Source organism: Diabrotica virgifera, chromosome 6, assembly GCF_917563875.1.
Source record: "Diabrotica virgifera virgifera chromosome 6, PGI_DIABVI_V3a".
NCBI classification, from domain to species: Eukaryota; Metazoa; Arthropoda; class Insecta; order Coleoptera; family Chrysomelidae; genus Diabrotica; species Diabrotica virgifera.
The window spans coordinates 14,539,819-14,557,496 of record NC_065448.1 but is presented as its reverse complement, the minus strand read 5'-3'; the positions used below and the strand labels follow the sequence as shown (position 1 = coordinate 14,557,496).

Here is a 17,678-nt window from a genome sequence, read left to right as displayed (position 1 = left end):
CTCAAAACTAATACCAAATTCTGACTTTAATATACAGGGTGTCCCGAAAAGATTGGTCATAAATTATACCACACATTCTGGGGTCAAAAATAGTTCGATTGAACCTAACTTACCTTAGTACAAATGTGCTCATAAAAAAAGTTACAGCCCTTTGAAGTTACAAAATGAAAATCGATTTTTTTCAATATATCGAAAACTATTAGAGATTTTTTATTGAAAATATACATGTATCATTCTTATGAGAAGAACATCTTAAAACAAAATTATAGAGAAATTTGTCCGCTCCATAAAAATTTTATGGGGGTTTTGTTCCCTTAAGCCCCCCTAAACTTTTGTGTACGTTCCAATTAATTCATTATTGTGATACCATTAGTTAAACACAACGTTTTTAAAACTTTTTTGTTTTTTAGTATTTTTTCGATAAGCCAGTTTTTATCGAGATGCGGCTTCGTTTTTAATATATTTACATAAAAATTTTATGGGGGTTTTGTTCCTATAAACCCCCCAAACGTTTGTGTACGTTCCAATTAAACTATTATTGTGGTACCATTAGTTAAATACAGTGTTTTTAAAACTTTTTTGCCTCTTAGTCTTTTTTTGATAAGTCACCCTTTATCGAGATGTGGCGTCTTTTTCAAAATATACCTAAAAATGTAAATTATAAATACATTTTCAGATAATTAACAGGTCTCTATAATCGTACTTACCATATACAAATATGTGGTGGATTCGACAAATATTCAAAATATCTCGATAAACACTGGCTTATCGAAAAAGTACTAAGAGGCAAAAAAGTTTTAAAAACATTGTTTTTAACTAATGGTGCCACAATAATAATTTAGTTGGAACGTACACAAAAGTTTGGGGGGTTTTAGGGAACAAAACCCCCATCAAATTTTTATGGGGTGCACAAATTTCACTTTAAATTTTTTTTAAGATGTTGCTGCCATAAGAATGCCACTTGTCTATTTTCAATAAAAAATCTTTAAAAGTTTTCGATATATGAAAAAAAATCGATTTTCATTTTGTAACTTCAAAGGGCTGTAACTTTTTTTGTGTGCACTATTGTATATAGGTAAGTGAGGTTCAATCAACCTATTTTGGACCCCAGAATCTGTGGTATAATTTATGACCAATCTTTTCGGGACACCCTGTATAATATATTGTTATGCTCTGTATTTCTCTCTGTTATGAGATTGATCAGCAAATTCTTATTTTGATTAATTACTTAATTATTTTAATTAGTACTTATGTAAAACAAAACCAAAATTAAATTAAATCTAATACATTTTATTCTCAGGGCTATTTTAATTTTAATGCATTACCTTCGGTTTGTGGCTTCTAGTATCTCTAGTTGCTTACTTCTTCCAGGGACAAAACAGGGAAATTAAACACATTCGATGTCATATAAATGTTATAAATATTTTTTATTTATCCAATATACCATAAAATTAAGATTTAAAAATTATACTAACATTCAATTCTGTTGCAACTCTTTCTCATGTAATAAATTAAGCTTTAATCTTGATATCTCCTTTGTTTTAACAAAAATTTTATTCAATAATTTGTTAGACTATTCTTACAAAAAAATACTAAAATTTTCTTTTCTGCTTTGGAATTGATTACTTAATTCTTCTTTAAATTTTGGAATGACTAAGTTATGCTATAGAACTGCTCAATACAAAAATAAACAAATATGGCGTGGATATAAAACAACTCTCTCCGTTTCACAAAAATTCTGACTAACCTTTTGTTTCTTCTTTACTTCTTCTTACTGGATTGCGTAGTCCTTTATTCTCCCACACGTGCTCCTAGGATGTAGCGAAAGGTCCTTCTCGTCCAAACTGCTTCACCAACAAACAAACACAAACAAACGGGACTCGCTCGAAATCTCTATTCAGTTTTCTCTCTGCTCGATATCTTGTGCAAATTGATATCCACCAGCTACTCGTTCTAGACAGAAAACAGGAATCTCCTCTGACACAAGGAAAATTAACTTCTCAACTCGGTCAACGATTTCGTTTCACCACGATTCTGCTCTCAAAGGCCAATTTCTCCACTTTACACCGACTTCTCACTTTTTAAAAACTGGACTGTACTCTCCAGATATTCATTACACAGTGACCATTTTTTCTCTCCTCAAAATCAGACTCAACACTCTCATTCCTACTATCTATCTTTCTTCGCCAATCACAAACATTCTCTATACCCACTACATCCATATTTTCATTTCTTAAGAACCAATTTATTTTGTATACAACTTTCCATTTTGTTAAATTCTAGGAAACACCCAATGAATTTCATTGTTTCAAAATGCTAAACAAAAAGCCTTATATTCTAAACTCAATAAATTTGCTTACTGCCTATCCTTCTAAGAAACATTTATAAAACGTCATTGTTCATTCTACAGCGAAATAAATGTACTTTCTAATTTTTACCGCACCATTGTTTGAGTTCGTTCCGAGACCCATTAACAAACCACCTTAACGATTTCACTCTCCGTGAAAAACACTGTTTACTAACTAAATTATAATATTTACAATTTTTGGTCATATACAGGGCGATGAAAATATATGATCTCGTGGTCTCTGATATAAATTTATTTTCTAAAATTTTCCCATAAAAATTATACAACAATATATGTTGTTTAAATTATAAATAATATTAATAATACATAGATATATAAGTAATACTAAAATATAAAATATGTACCAACTCGATATGTTATTGACTTACTAATCTTGGTATTTTCTTTCTATTGACTTCCTCTTTCAGTATGGGTAACCACATCCTACTGCATTCTACCGAGGAATTTGCGACACAATTGGTTTCATTTAGCATAATTAGAGCCGCTTCTTTGATTTTTCTCTTTTTACTATCTGATTCTTTCAGGACTATACTTGAATCTCTCCACTGAACTCTATGTTCATTATCCCATACGTGTTGACATATTTGAGATCTATCAAATTCTTTATTTTTAATATAAGACTGATGTTCAAATTGCAAATTCCTCGGTAGAATGCAGTAGAATGTGGTTACTCATACTGAAAGAGGAAGTCAATAGAAATAAAATACCACGATTAGTAAGTCAATATCATATCAAGTTAGTAAATATTTTACAATATTTTAGTATTACTTATATATCTATGTATTAATAATATTATTTATAATTTAAACAACATATATATTGTATATTAAAGTCAGAATTTGGTATATTTGGTATTAGTTTTGAGAGTAAACTAAATGTAAGACCAAATACTTACGGCGTCGGGATAGTATCACGAGGTTTTTTTTCTTGGTTTTCCCTCGTGATTTACTATGGACTCTCTAACGCGAGAATTTTACTGTCAACATTGCATTTGGTTGTCTTTTTAAAGACAGATCACATGCTATGATTTTTTGTGGCGGATATTCTTGAGTTGGGGTTGATTTCATGTAATCGAATGAACTATATTTCAGTAAAGTCGTCGCAGGAACGCAACTCATAAATATTGGCAATATCATTTTAAAGTCTTCTACTTAAAAATGTATAATATATGTCTGAATTGCCGATATAAATGAGTTAGATTAAATAAATTATTAGAAGAATTTTTTTACTAAGCAACAACATTTTTGTTTAATTTAGTAGTATTTTGTATTTTGACAACGACACCCGATTTGGGCGTCGAAACGTTAATACATTTTTTTTCAATTTAATTGTGGCTTATTTCCCATCTAAATAGTTAATTATAAAAATGCCACAAGGAAATAGCTTCAGAACAACATCTTGTTTCTATCGCGTACTCCATGATCGGTCTTACACATGATTTGTATATGCGGACTTTCCCTTCCAGCCTCATATCTTTATTTCTTTACATCCTGACACGTAGTTGGCTTTGTTTGCTTGCTTTCGGACGCTCTCATGTAACATCTCCATAACTACATATTTCGACTCCCAGATATTCTAATCTCGAGACTTGTTCAATTAGTTCGTAGCTAATTACTATTTTGCATCTTATGGGTTCCCTTGACACTACCAGGGATTTGGTCTTAGCTGTTGATATTTTCATGCTGTACTTCTTCGCCACTGTATTGTAAGTCTGTGCCATTCGCTGTAGGTTATCCTCGTTATCGGAGATTAAGATTGCGTCGTCAGCATAACAGAGGATTTTTGTTTGTTTTTCTGCCATGCCATCTTATATCCTTTTCCTGCACTTTTAATGTTTTCGATGATTTTATCCATTACTAAAAAATTAAAAAGCAATGGGCTCAAGTTATCCCCTTGTCGGATTCGCGAGTTGATTTCTACTTCCGATGTTAGTTCATTCTCGACTTTTATTCTGGTTTTGTTCTTCGTATTAACGTCTTTAATTATTCTTATCATCTTGGGCTTATCTTTCTTCTTTACCAATCTTAGCACATCTTCTAATCTTACACAATTGAAGGCTTTAGTTAGATCTATAAAGCACATAAATGCAGGTTTATTATATTCCAGTGCCTTTTCAGCAATTTGTCTGGCTATGAATATGGCATCTATTGTGGACCTATTTTTCCGAAAACCTTGTTCTTCCTCACTAATCGTGTATTCTTCATTTATTTTATTGGCAAGTATTTTTGCTAAAAGTTTAAGAATTGTGCTCAGCAATATGAAGGTACGGTAGTTGGTAGGGTCTTTGTTGTTTCCTCTCTTGTGTATTGATATTGTTATACTCGTCCTCCACTGGTCTAGTAAACGCTGACTACATATTATTTCTTGAAAGAGAATCTCTATGTTCTCGATTAACGTTTTTACCTGGGGGCTTTTCTGTTTTTTAATTTACGTAGGTTATTCCTTATTTCTTCTTTTGTGATTTCTAGTTCTGTATCTACACTCAGGTGCAAAAAAATCAATCCACTTAAAAATTTGGTCATTGTTGATGTCTCTAATTTCCTAAACCCGTTGTCCGATTTAAGTGACTTTTTTTACCATGTTATAGCTTTATTCATTAATAATGTCGCTGTAATAATATTGTTGCTAGACAGGTAAAATGTCATTGTATACCGGGTGTACGAATCAAACTGCTTTTTTTTTTTCTTAAAGTTCGCATCACCCTGTGTACTATTCTAGCATTTATAAAACATTGAAATTAAAACCCAACCATAGCCTCAGGTTTTCTTAACATTCTGTTTTTAGATTCATTCGCTTGTGTGGGATAATAAAAAAGTTAGGTACTTTAACAACTGGCCATGTTCGTCATACGTACAGGGTGTTTCTAAATAAGTGCGACAAGCTTAAGGTGTAATTTTACATGAGAAAATAATGACAGTTTGCTTTATAGTCATATATCCGCAAACGCTTCATTTCCGAGATACGGGATGTTCAATTTTTTTTACAAACTGACGATTTATTTATTGCTTTAAAACCTCTTGAGATTTGCAAATCAAATTTGGTGGGTTTTAAGACGTAGTTATTGCATATTTTTTGACATACAATTAAGAATTTTATATTCACCACTGGCTTGCATATGGGTAATGGTCATAATACCCGTTTGTGCGCCAATGGTGGATATTAAAAATGTGCAATAACTATGTCTTAAAACCCACCATTTTTCATTTGCATAACGCAACCGGTTTTAAGAGGATGGGTACGTATTTTCGGCTGCAATGCTATTTAAATGGGGATTCATTTTTTTCGAATCCTGAGAAAACTAATAAGTATTTTTGAAAAATTTAAACGCAGTATGAAAGATTACGTTATTAGTGAGGGCCGAAAGTTCCTGAGAACTTCTATAATGTTTATTTTAATAAGTTACAGAAGTTAAAATCTAAGAGAAAATTTAGTGTGATTTTTAATTTCAAATATCTCATTCGAAATAAACTTTTTATTTATTTTAAGGGACTTTCGGCCCTCGGTAATAATTTAGTCTTTCATTCTGCGTTTAAATTTTTTAAAAGTATATACTTTTTTCAGGATTCGAAAAAAATGGACACCATGTCCGTGGTAATATTTTCCAAATCTATCTTTGTCTTACAACTCACTCAGTCGAATAGAATATTGTCAGCATATTGTCAGTCAGAGATTGACAATCAGTGACAATTTTAAATATTTGACACGGCATCGGGAATATTTTGAGTTGTTGATTAAATAATATTGATTATTTCATTCATAGGAGATTCTGACCAATAGAAAGCTACAGAAATCTGAATTAAATCGATAATTTTTGATAATCTCCCGTCGTTAAGTATATTACGTCAGATGCCCTTCGTTGCTATGAAAAAATACATTCAGTGACATTAATGACAATTAATGTTTTAAAAATTATAAAAGTGATGACTTTCAATCGTCAAATATTTATAAAAACTGTGTGTTTAATGGTACTTACATAAATAAATTACAATAAAATTTTGGTTTTGAACAGTTTTATTCATGAAATAATCGCAACAAATTGCACTCGACCTCTGAAATTAATATAGAATTTTTGCTCTCGTGACACTTTGACATAAGTTCACTCGCCTTCGGCTCGTGAAATTAAAACTGTCAAAGTGTCACTCGGGAAAAATTCAATAATTTCAGAGCTCTTGTGCAATTACTACTGATAATTATAGACTAAGAGCCGCTATAGGTGAAATTTCTTAATCATTTTAGGCACGATGGGACCCTATAACTTAAATAGTAGAACCTAAAAGAAAACGTTTGAACACTGTGCCGTCACTTTTCAGTGGCACATGCGTCGACAGTGGCGCATCAAACTTTCCACTTATGGACGGGATAAATAAATTAAAAGTTACCCTCCCTTACAAACAGAATTAAATTTTTTTTATTTTTTTAAGTTCTATGTGATTAACACATAGGATTCAGCGTAATTTTAACCCACCACCCCCTTTCCCCTGCCCCCTCCATCAAAAACTTCATTTTTCATTTTTATTTTTTTTTTGGTGGGATGCAATAAATTTTAAAATTTTAAAAAATTCACACGCATAGCTGAGGCTTTTATAAAACATGCCTATTTTTTATAGACCCATAGGTAGAGTGTACATAACCTCAAAAAATTAAAAGAAATTTTTTTTTCCAAAAAAGCGTATAACTTTTTTTGAGGAAAAGCTGCAGGTCTAATTTTTTCTTAATTTTGTGTGCTTTATCAAACACTATATTTTTAATTTTTTTCAGATTTTTCCGTAAGGCTCCCCACCTTCAAAAATCCGAAAAACTGTTTTTTGGGGAGTTTTGGGGGATTTTCTCTATTTTATAGACTTCATAATATATCAAATCAATTTTGTTTTTATAGTTGATATGTAACTTTAATAACTGAGTCCTTTAGAATATTTAAAAATCAGAAAAACACGTTCAAACCCCCCAAAACCCCCTTAAAAAACAGTTTTTTGGATTTTTGAAGGTGACCAGCGTTACGGAAAAATCTGAAAAAAATTAGAAATATAGTGTTTGATAAAGTACACAAGACTAAGAAAAAATTAGATTTGCAGCTATCCCCAAAAAAAAGTTATAAACTTTTTTCCAAAAATTTTTTTTTTTTAATTTTTGAGGTTTTGTACACTCAACCTACAGGTCTATAAAAAATAGACGTGTTTTATAAAAGCCTTAACTATGCTTGTGAATTTTTTGAAATTTTAAAATTGATTGCATCCCACAAAAAAAAAATAAAATCTAAAAATAAAGTTTTTGATGGTGGGGGCAGGGAGAAGGGGGTGGTGGGTTAAAATTACGATGTATCTTATGTCTTAATCACATAGAACTTAAAAAAATGAAAAAATTAAATTCTGGTAATGAGGGAGGGTATTTTTTAATTTATGTATCCCGTCCATAAGTGGAAAGTTTGATGCGCCACTGTAGACGCATGTGCCACTGAAAAGTGACGGCACAGTGTTCAAACGTTTTCTTTTAGGTTCTACTATTTAAGTTATAGGGTCCCGTCGTGCCTAAAATGATTAAGAATTTTCACCTATAGCGGCTCTTAGTCTATTAGTGTATTTGATGAAATTGATTTAAGACGTGAACTTAAAAAGTTATTTATTGTTTATTATTTGTGGAAGATCCAAGCAGAGAATACATCAGGATAATATATTCTGTGATCCAAGTATTTTGTTGTTAAAGATGTTCAAAATTTTAAGCGTTTTATAGTAACAATATATTATTAAAAAAACACTTTTCCTCTTTTCTCGATTGAGTATTAGTTTTTGTTGTACAAATAAATTATTACAATCACTGAATACATAGTTAGTGAAAAAATTATCACATTTATTAACTGAATTAATAATTTGCAATTATACAAATAACAGTTATCCAAGAACATTCAAAAGCGATCTCTTTAAGTTAATGATGACATTTTCAAGTAGAATGACATTCTAGTAATGTTTACATAACCATACCAGTGTGAATTTTACTACACGTAATTTGCCGTGTAAAGACAGAAAAAGTAGGGATAGCCGTAAAATATTTGCGAATTATGTACCCATTGCCTTAAAGCAATAAATAAATCGACAGTTTGTAAGAAAAATTTCAAAACCCCCTATCTCAGAAACGAAGTATTTGCGGGCATAAGTTTATAAAGCAAACTGTCATTATTTTATCATGCAGAATTACCCCTTAAAGTTAACAATATTTATTTAAAAACACCCTATATTGATGAAAAACATGGTTAGTTGTTAAAGTACCTAACTTTTTTATGGTCCAACATAAGTGAATGAATCAAAAAACAGAATTTTGAGAAAACATGATACTATAGTTGGGCTTTATTTCAGTATTGTATAAATGCTAGAATATTCCACAGGGTGATGCGAACTTTGAGAAAAAAACACAGTTTGATTCGTACACCCGGTATACAATGACAGTTTATCTGTCTAGCAACAATATTATTACAGTGATGTTGTTCATGAATAAGGCGGTATAACATGGTATAAAAATCACTTAAGTCGGACAACAGGTTTAGGAAATTCGAGACATCAAAAATGACCAAATTTTTAAGTGGATCGATTTTTTGCACCTGAGTGTATGTTGGATTCATCTTCATTACCTATTTCTTCCTCTTCTTCAGGTGTTATTAAGATGACGCAAGTATTTCATAAGTGAAAAAAAAACAGAAGAAAAAACGATAAAAACTATTTTCTGTTAAAAACATATTTTTCTTCGGAGTGGATTTTTTTGCTAACTGAGGATGTTTGTTTAATAATGTAGCCACATCCGAACAACTTTCATTTTGCATATTAAATTTGACTGTTACGGCAGACAATATTTTTACAGAAAGTTGCGACTTCTCACTGCTTCAATAATCATTCCCTAATGAAAATACCCTTTTAACAGCAGCATTAGTGCCTGGACAACATAAGGAACTTTCCGTTAAAACTTTTAAATTTTCATATGGGATATGTTCTACTCTAAAATGCCGAAAGATTTCTACCCATCTTTGCCAAGTTCTATTTTCTCATCGTTCCATTTCTTCAATTTTTGTTCATTTAGATATAAATTTTCACTTCGAATTTCTTCAAAGAAACTACAATGAACAGAAACTCTTTTTACCACCCTGGCCTGTCGGAAATGGCAAGCAATATGCGCGTGTGAAATTCAAATCACTGTCAAAATAATTTTAAATATTTAATTAATAAAATTGAAATAAAATAATCTAAACAAATGTTTTAGAAATACAAATGAGTATAAAATTATATAAATGAGTACTGTTTGTGAAAAACAGAGTACAGAACTCAGTAAATGAGTACAGTTGGTCACCTTAGGTGTTACAGTGTCTTCCTTATATAGTTCTTCTATATAGGCGGTCCATTGTTCTGCTTCTATTTTATTCAAACTTCTGTACTCGTTAATGGGTTTTTTCCTACTTTTAGTATTTTCCAAAACTTTTCTTTGCGCCCCATAAAAATCGTGTTCCATTTGTTTGGTAAAGCGTCTCCAATATTCTCTTTTTACATACTCTTGTATCTCTGTATTGTTGGTAATTGTTTGGTGTTTTGTACAGGTAAGGTTAAAGATAAAAAAGAGCCTACTAAAGAAGCAACGCAAAAAGTGGACGAGGATGTTTACTTAGAACCCACTCAACAAATTGATGATACATTCCTTCAGCCCACGCAATTACTCGAACCTACTGATAGAAAAAAACCAACGAAAGATTTGTATTCCCAACCTACTCAAAAACTAGATGAAGATGGGTTTGTTCAACCTTTTAATATTAGAAAACAGCCAGTGTCAAAAAATGTTACCACAGATAGTGAAGATGTGTTTCTTATACCCACACAACCTCTGGACGTTGAGGATAAACCTGAAAAATCGAAATCCTTTACAGGAGATGAGAGTTTTAAGTCAAAAGGAAGTAAGTATTACATATTATATTTATTTTTAAATTTTATTGGGGAAATAATTTTTATTTTTGTTCCTTGTGATTTTGTTTTTGTTACTGCAAAGTTTATTCATAATCTTCTTCTTCTTTAAGTGCGCGACGAAGATTGACAATCATCATTTTCCTTGTTTGTCCATAATGTTTTTATTCGTAATAAAAAAAACATTATCCATCACATTGTCAATTATGTAAATTGAGTGGACTTTCACAAATAATATATTTTCCCAATAACAAAAATGAATTACTATGCTTCGTCACATTATCATTTTACGTGTAAGGGGGCGTTCAAGTATTAAGTAACGCGATTTTTGACCCCCCTCCCCCCTATGTAACGCACCGTAATGGGGCGTTCAAGTATTACGTAACGTAATTTTTGAAGATTTTTTACCCCCCCCCCCCCCCAACCAGCGTTACGTGATAATTAAACGGCCCCTAATGAATCTGTAATGTTTGTTTTCATTCAGAATATTCTGTAATAAAAACATTTTTTTAGATACTTCGCTAAAACTGGATGAAGATCCGTACATACAAGCAACTCAACCTATTGAAGAGCTAGCAACACCCAATAAATCCAGACCGAAAATTGGAGATACGCATATGAGTCAAAATGGTAGATATATTTTTTTACTAACATTGCACAAATTATCTTAACACACTAATGATTTTTGGACATCTAATTTTTTTCCCATTATCCAGAGTGAGTTTTATGTATAGAATGTCTTAATTATCTCGGAAACGGCTTGCAGTATTTTGATAGATTTTGGTGTCAGTAAAATCAGTAAAAATTCACAAAATATAGACAGTGATCAAAATAAGAGAGTTCATTATATTTCCAGAAAAATGGAAGATCTGACAACAATGTAAATATCACTATAATATCGGTCGCATCAAAAGACACCTTAAATGCCGAAATCCATAAAAATAATGCAAGCCGTTTCCGAGATAATTGAGGTGTTCTATTCGCCGTGTGCAAGTACTTGGAGGGGATACGAGAAACGATCGTGCGCGAATAGCGGATAAATCTTGCAACTTTCTTAAATCATATTGCCAATTGAAGTTGTCAAATTGACGTATATTTCATACCTACTGTCATTGCAGAAGAAAAATTATATGTTGCTCCAAAGTAAATTTAATTAATTGTATTTGGCTTGCAGTACTGCAAGATACAATTTGGCTTGCAGTAAATATTATTAATAGGGAACTTGCATAAAATTTTAAATTGGAAAAAAATGTTATAAATCACAACAGAACATAATTTAAAACATGTATCAATGATAAAAAAGTTTTGTTTGTCTTTCGTTTTTTCCCTAAAGACGATTAAAAATTCAAATTATTCCAGCCAGCAAAAAACGGGTCGTGACGTCATATGGTTGTGCGTTTACATTTTACACCAAAAAGTAAACAAAATGGTATATAATTTTAAATTAGACATTATAAACGTCAGTAAAAAATACAGTTATGTGACGTTAAAAGTGTTTTTACTCGTTTGAACCATTCATAGAAAATTTGCACTTTTACAAAATGGTTTTATTTTCAATAGTAAACCTTCGTTCCTTTCCTTCAAAAACTGTATTAAAATCCAATCTCAACAAACTGGTATATATTATTACAACGACATACGATAAATGTCATTAGAATATAAATATTTTTCCTTTATTCCCCGACGACGAGCTTGAGAAATACCCAAGTAGGTGGAGGCCAATAAACTAAAGAAGGAGAAGAAGAATATACCTAAATATAACGCTGTGTCTAGGTACACGCTAACGTGTACGCAAATAAAAAAGTTAGAGTGTCAGAGTGTTGGAATTTGTTTAATCGCGTTGTGTTTACACTTTAATTTTAATATTGATTAGTAAAGATTGTTTTATTGTTTGTTTTTAAATTAACTATGCAGTGTGGACAATTATTTAGTTGTTTTAATGAGTTTAACAACATTTTAAAACAGTATGAAAAAGTTAAGAGACTATAAATTAATATATATTTTTTTAGTTATAAGTGAAATAGTATTACCGTCCAAAATTAAAATAAAAGGAAGACAATAATAATTAACTTGTTCTGAAGCTATTTCCTTGTGGCATTTTTGTAATCAACTATTCTAAATGGGAACTAAGTAGGGAATGCAATCCCGACTCGAGATCGTAAAGTCGAGATCCCTCGGGATTAGAAATGTCAATCCCGCGGGATCCCGAAATTTACGGGATCTCGTCTAGGTAAAAAAATATCTAATAATCACATGACTGAATACGATGAAAACTGCCTATTTGTGATAGTGAGGTTAATTAAAAATATTATTTGAAAGAAAACAAATGCCTTTATTCTTTAACTTTTACTAACTAAATAATTAAGTAACAGTTTTAGTAACACGAAGAACATAATCAAAACAAAAGTAAATATAGTGCTCAAGAAGATCAAAAAGTAGTTACGGCCCGTAACTTTCAAAAGAGAGAAGTTACTTTCAAAATCTCCCGTAACTTACGGGTGATTTTGAAAGTAACTTCTTAAAAAACAAAGTGTATCTAGAGTACTATCTGCTAACCGGCATCTAATATCCGTTGCAATGTAGCCAGCTGCTGAGAATGCTCTCTCAGACTCAACACTGGTTGGCAACAGCGTGATTAAGCAATTATATGCAAACTGCAAAAATCTCCCCCTTGTTCCTCCACACTCAAATAAATCCATTTCTTTTTTTATTACGGACTCTAATTTGTCTAAGTTTGTGGACCTGGCTACACGTGTAAAAGGACTTTTAGACGCTCGCAGAGTTTCTTCTAATTCCTCTTGAAGTGAAGTAGGATTAGTTTGTGTAGCTACTGCTACTGCACTTAAATTTAAATCCTCTGCAATCATAGAAAGTGGCAAGTCATCTTCGTTTAATACTGTGGTATTAATCTCTACTTGGTTTGGTTCCTCGCGATATAATCGTGTGATTATATTTTTAATTTCTTTCCTTATGAGATATTTACTTGGCAATTGGAAAGTCTCGTTGCCTTTCCATTGTTCTAAATCATCTTGATAATTATTCGGATTTTTCAAATATAACAGCGCTGCAGTTGATTTTATGCGACGCTCGGAGATACGATTGTTCATCGAAGATACCAACTTTTCTGAGAGAGGAGTTTTTAGGTCTTCTAGCTTTCGAATCATGAAACGCAACGTATGTTCTGCACTAACTAAATCAGTATCTCGACGGCACAGTACCTCAACGGCCAACTTTACTGGCTGAAATGTATTTTCCAAATCGATAAGGACAGCATGTTCTTCATCCGTGAAAAAATAGTCTGAATTGGAACTGAGTGAGAGGTCAACTAAGGTCTTAGCTACACACTGCTTTACTCTATTGTATGTACTTATCATGTTGCATAGGCTAGACCAACGTGTCTTGCAGTCAAGGACCAGCTGAATTGTTTTGCCAAACTCTTGCTGAATATAATTCTGAAGCATATCATTCTTGGTAGGAGAATTCCTAAAAAGTTTGACGCATTTTCTTAGTTTCGATATAATCATTTGGTATTCTGTAGCCAGATCAACTTGTCTTATAGGTAAGGAAAAGTATAAACCAATATAATTATCCGGATTGTCGTCCAAGACTTCTTCCTCCTCCGCACTGCGATTTGTGTTCAGTTCAGGGTCTTCAAATTCTTCCACTTCATTAGATTCTACATTCTTCTTATAAATGACATCTGTTATACCTAATTGTACACCGTGGGCGTAGCAAAGCTGTTGTAGTGGTTCAATCAGTCGACCAACTTTCTTCATGACGCTGGCTCCATCGGTCGTTATATCGACTATGTCGTTATCCAGGGATAAATTAAATTCTGATAGTTTTTCTTTCAGAAGCTGAACACAAGACTCCGACGACATACTTCCAAAAATGCGCGCTAGTCCAATATTCCATTGAGTAGGCTCACTGTTAATAATTGTGTGTACATTAACATTTAAAAATCGCCGATTCATTCCAGATGTCCATTCATCTAACGTAACTGTAAACCTATAATCTTCATTCTTCAACTTTAAAAGATCTTCCTTCACTTTCATTTTGAGCGTCGTTCCATAATTCATCACAATTTGTTTAATTGTATTTGGTGAAGAAGGCAATTTGTAATTGTTACCTTTCGCAGCAAAAAGACTCTTCATGTCCTCGGAACTACAAAATACTCTAAATGGTAAACCATCTTTGGCAACCATTCGGGAAATCATTAAGTCTTTTGTTACGTTAGAATCGTATGGAAAATAATCACTGATTTTGATTTTCTTCTGTGGTATTTGGCAATTTTCACGATCTTCTGGTGTAAATTGAGCCTCAACATCAATAGGCGACCGCGCAGCTGACGACGATGCTCTAGTAGACGCTGACGACGTCGAAGGTAGTGATACATTTGACTCAGGTGTACTTGATGTTCTTCCGACTCCCGCAATTTTTGTGTCGATTTTATGGATTGCCATCATATGGACGTGTAAACCTTTTGTAGACCCGGATGAGGTTTTGAGAATAGATTTACATAGTTTGCACTGAGCAGTTAAATTATTAACGGCTTTCTTGAAATATCTCCATACCGGTAAACGACTGCTAAACTCCACGTAGGCTTGATCTGGATTGTTTTTCGCCATTTTAAGTTACTAGTAATCACTTATTACTTATAGGAAACCAAAAGTTATATTATTATGTATTTAACTCACATAAACAACATAAAAATGCGTAATTTAAGGAAAAACAATTACTAAAACTGCACGAGCATAACTTAAACAATTAGGTAGGTAAACAAACAAATGGCTGCCTCTGCCTGTCCGCACGCATGCATGATGCACCTCTTTCTCCCTCCCTCTGCAGTGCTATTCGGCACTGCACTCCCGCCCGGTCGTCAGTCAGTTCAGTCGGCGCACCGCTCGCGTCCCGAGCAGATGTGTGTAGCATCGCTGACCATTGCCGCCCAATCCCGTCAATCTCGAACGGGATCTCGTCATATTATGCTTCGGGATTGATCCCGAAAAATTACACGGGATCTCGCTAGATCGGGGTCCCGCGAGATCGGAATTGCATTCGTTAGAACTAAGCCACAATTTCACTAAAAAAATGATTTTATTAACGTTTCGACGTCTAAATCGGATGTCGTTTTCAAAATACAAAATATTATTAAATTAAACAAAAATGTTCTTGCCTAGTAAAAATTTTTTTCTAATAATTTATTTAATCTGACTATTTTTTGTATTTTGACAATGACATCCGATTTGAACGTCGAAACGTTAATAAAATCATTTTTTTAGTTAAATTGTGGCTCATTTTCCATTTAGAATAGTTGATTATAATAATTAACTTACGTAAAAAATTATTTTAGCAATATTTTGTACGTGTCATGTCAACTAAATACATATATTTATTTTGTTAACCTAAATATATACTTTTATATATACATTGATTTATTACAATTAAGTTTGAAACATCTGAATACTTCTGCTTCCCTTCCCTTAACAAGTATTTTTCTATCAAACATACACTAAACATATCAAAATAGCATGTACCAAAATATACAGTCACTGCGCACGTTAAATAATGACGTCACTGGCTTGATGAAGTTTAATTCGCGTGTACCTAACTTTTTTATTTGCGTACACGTTAGCGTGTACTTAGACACAGCGAAATATTACCATAATAATAACTAATGTAAAACTATGTGACGTCACGGGTCTTTTGAACTATTTTATACCGCAGAAGACTTTAAATATGTATTTCTAAGTTATTACGAGTTTTTGAAGCGTGAAATTTTGGAAATCTCATTTTTAAACAAAACTGAACATTATTATGTAATAAAAAAAATTTGCAAGTTCCCTATTAATTTTATTTACTACATACAATAAAATTGTTTACATTTTAATAACATAACCTCAGTCTTACTTTTTCATCTTATAATTTTTTTTGGGCTATGGCCTTGACAGTTATCCAGCAACCAGGACTAATATAATTGGCCAATATAATTAAAAGTGCTACAAATGTTGCTGAGCTATGAAACCAGGTGTCGCTTTTGCGAACTTGCGCGGTCTCAATACAATTAAATATAATGTGAAAATTGCAGAGGTCCCTAATCCCAATCCGAGACATATTAAGGATAGACCGGGCTAGTCATGCTAGTCAATGCATCGAGGTGTAACGCCGACATAGGATTGAGTGGTCTAGCCATCTTTGTCAGCCACATGCGCGGAATCGTTTGGTTAAAAGAGATAGATAGACCACCGATCGACTATTTCCGCGTTACGCTTTTTTGGTGAGTATGCCGTGTCTACGCTTAATATGTCAATGGTCCCAATACTTACAACTCAGTCTGTATGTATTGTTGATCCTACTAGTTATGCAACCAACAATACTGTTCCACTATGGCACATCCACCTATGTTATTAAAATGTTTGCCAGCATTCTATCCTGTATGTCTCTAATATGGTTTCTTTTTAACTTAATTCTAATTCAACTTCTAAAGTAAAACATCCAACATTGTCATAAGCTCTTATTATATTGCAAAAGTTCTTTTAATATACAGGGTGATTCATTAAGAATGTCCAATCTCTAAGTTGTAGATTCTAGACGTCAAAATATTAAAATTTAACCCAAATCACTTACATAAAATGTGGCTCATTACAAGGTGTTTTATTACAGGGTGTTTTATGTAAAAATAAAAATAAAGTAATTTGTACCCAGTGTTTTAAAACTGTTTTACGTATCCTTATCATACTTTGCAGAAAGTGTAGGTACTGTACACCATACTAAATTATGATAAACATTTCTGGTTCTTCATTGGTAACGATAAAGTCATTAGTTTTCGAGATATTTTAAGTTAAAAATGAAACAACACAGTTATTTTGATATATTGTATCGCTTCAGTTTTATCTTCAAATATGTCGAAAACCAATGATTTTATCGTTACGAATGAGCATATATAATTCACATAGAAAGTATTGGAGAATCTAAAAATTACCCTAAAATAGCAATTCCGCCAGTGGCGTAGAATTTGAGAAGGGTCAACCATTAACTTTCCCCCGTCGCGTCGTATGCCTCTGGTAGTAGCCAGAACCGTTTATTTAACATAATTTAGTAGGGTGTATAGTACCTACACTTTCTGCCAAGTATGTTTTAAAGTAATGGGTAAAAATAGTTTTTAAATGAATAAGTGAAGTCAAAAATGAAGCGACAAAATACATTAATCAAATCAACTGCGCCGTTAACTTTATTGTTACCAATGAAGAGTATATTATTTACATAGAACGTATTGGAGAATCGAAAAATTGCACTAAAATAGTAATTCCCCCAGTGGGGTAGAATTTGGGAAGGGTCAACCATTCACTATCTCCTGTCGTACGCCTCTGGTAGTAGCC

At 32.5% G+C, this 17,678-nt stretch overlaps 1 protein-coding gene across 2 annotated transcripts in view; it reads left to right on the top strand.

Moving 5' to 3' along the window:
* The window catches only part of LOC114325364 (uncharacterized), a 44,463-nt gene that overhangs the window by 12,035 nt on the left and 14,750 nt on the right, over nt 1-17,678 (top strand). For both annotated transcript variants that reach the window (XR_007698943.1, XM_050654400.1), the window contains exons 5-6: nt 9,947-10,292; nt 10,813-10,929. Coding sequence is in view for 1 of the 2 variants with exons in the window: in XM_050654400.1 (XP_050510357.1) it covers nt 9,947-10,292; nt 10,813-10,929 (463 nt within the window). In the remaining variant the exon portion in view is untranslated. The remainder of the gene's footprint in view (nt 1-9,946; nt 10,293-10,812; nt 10,930-17,678) is intronic.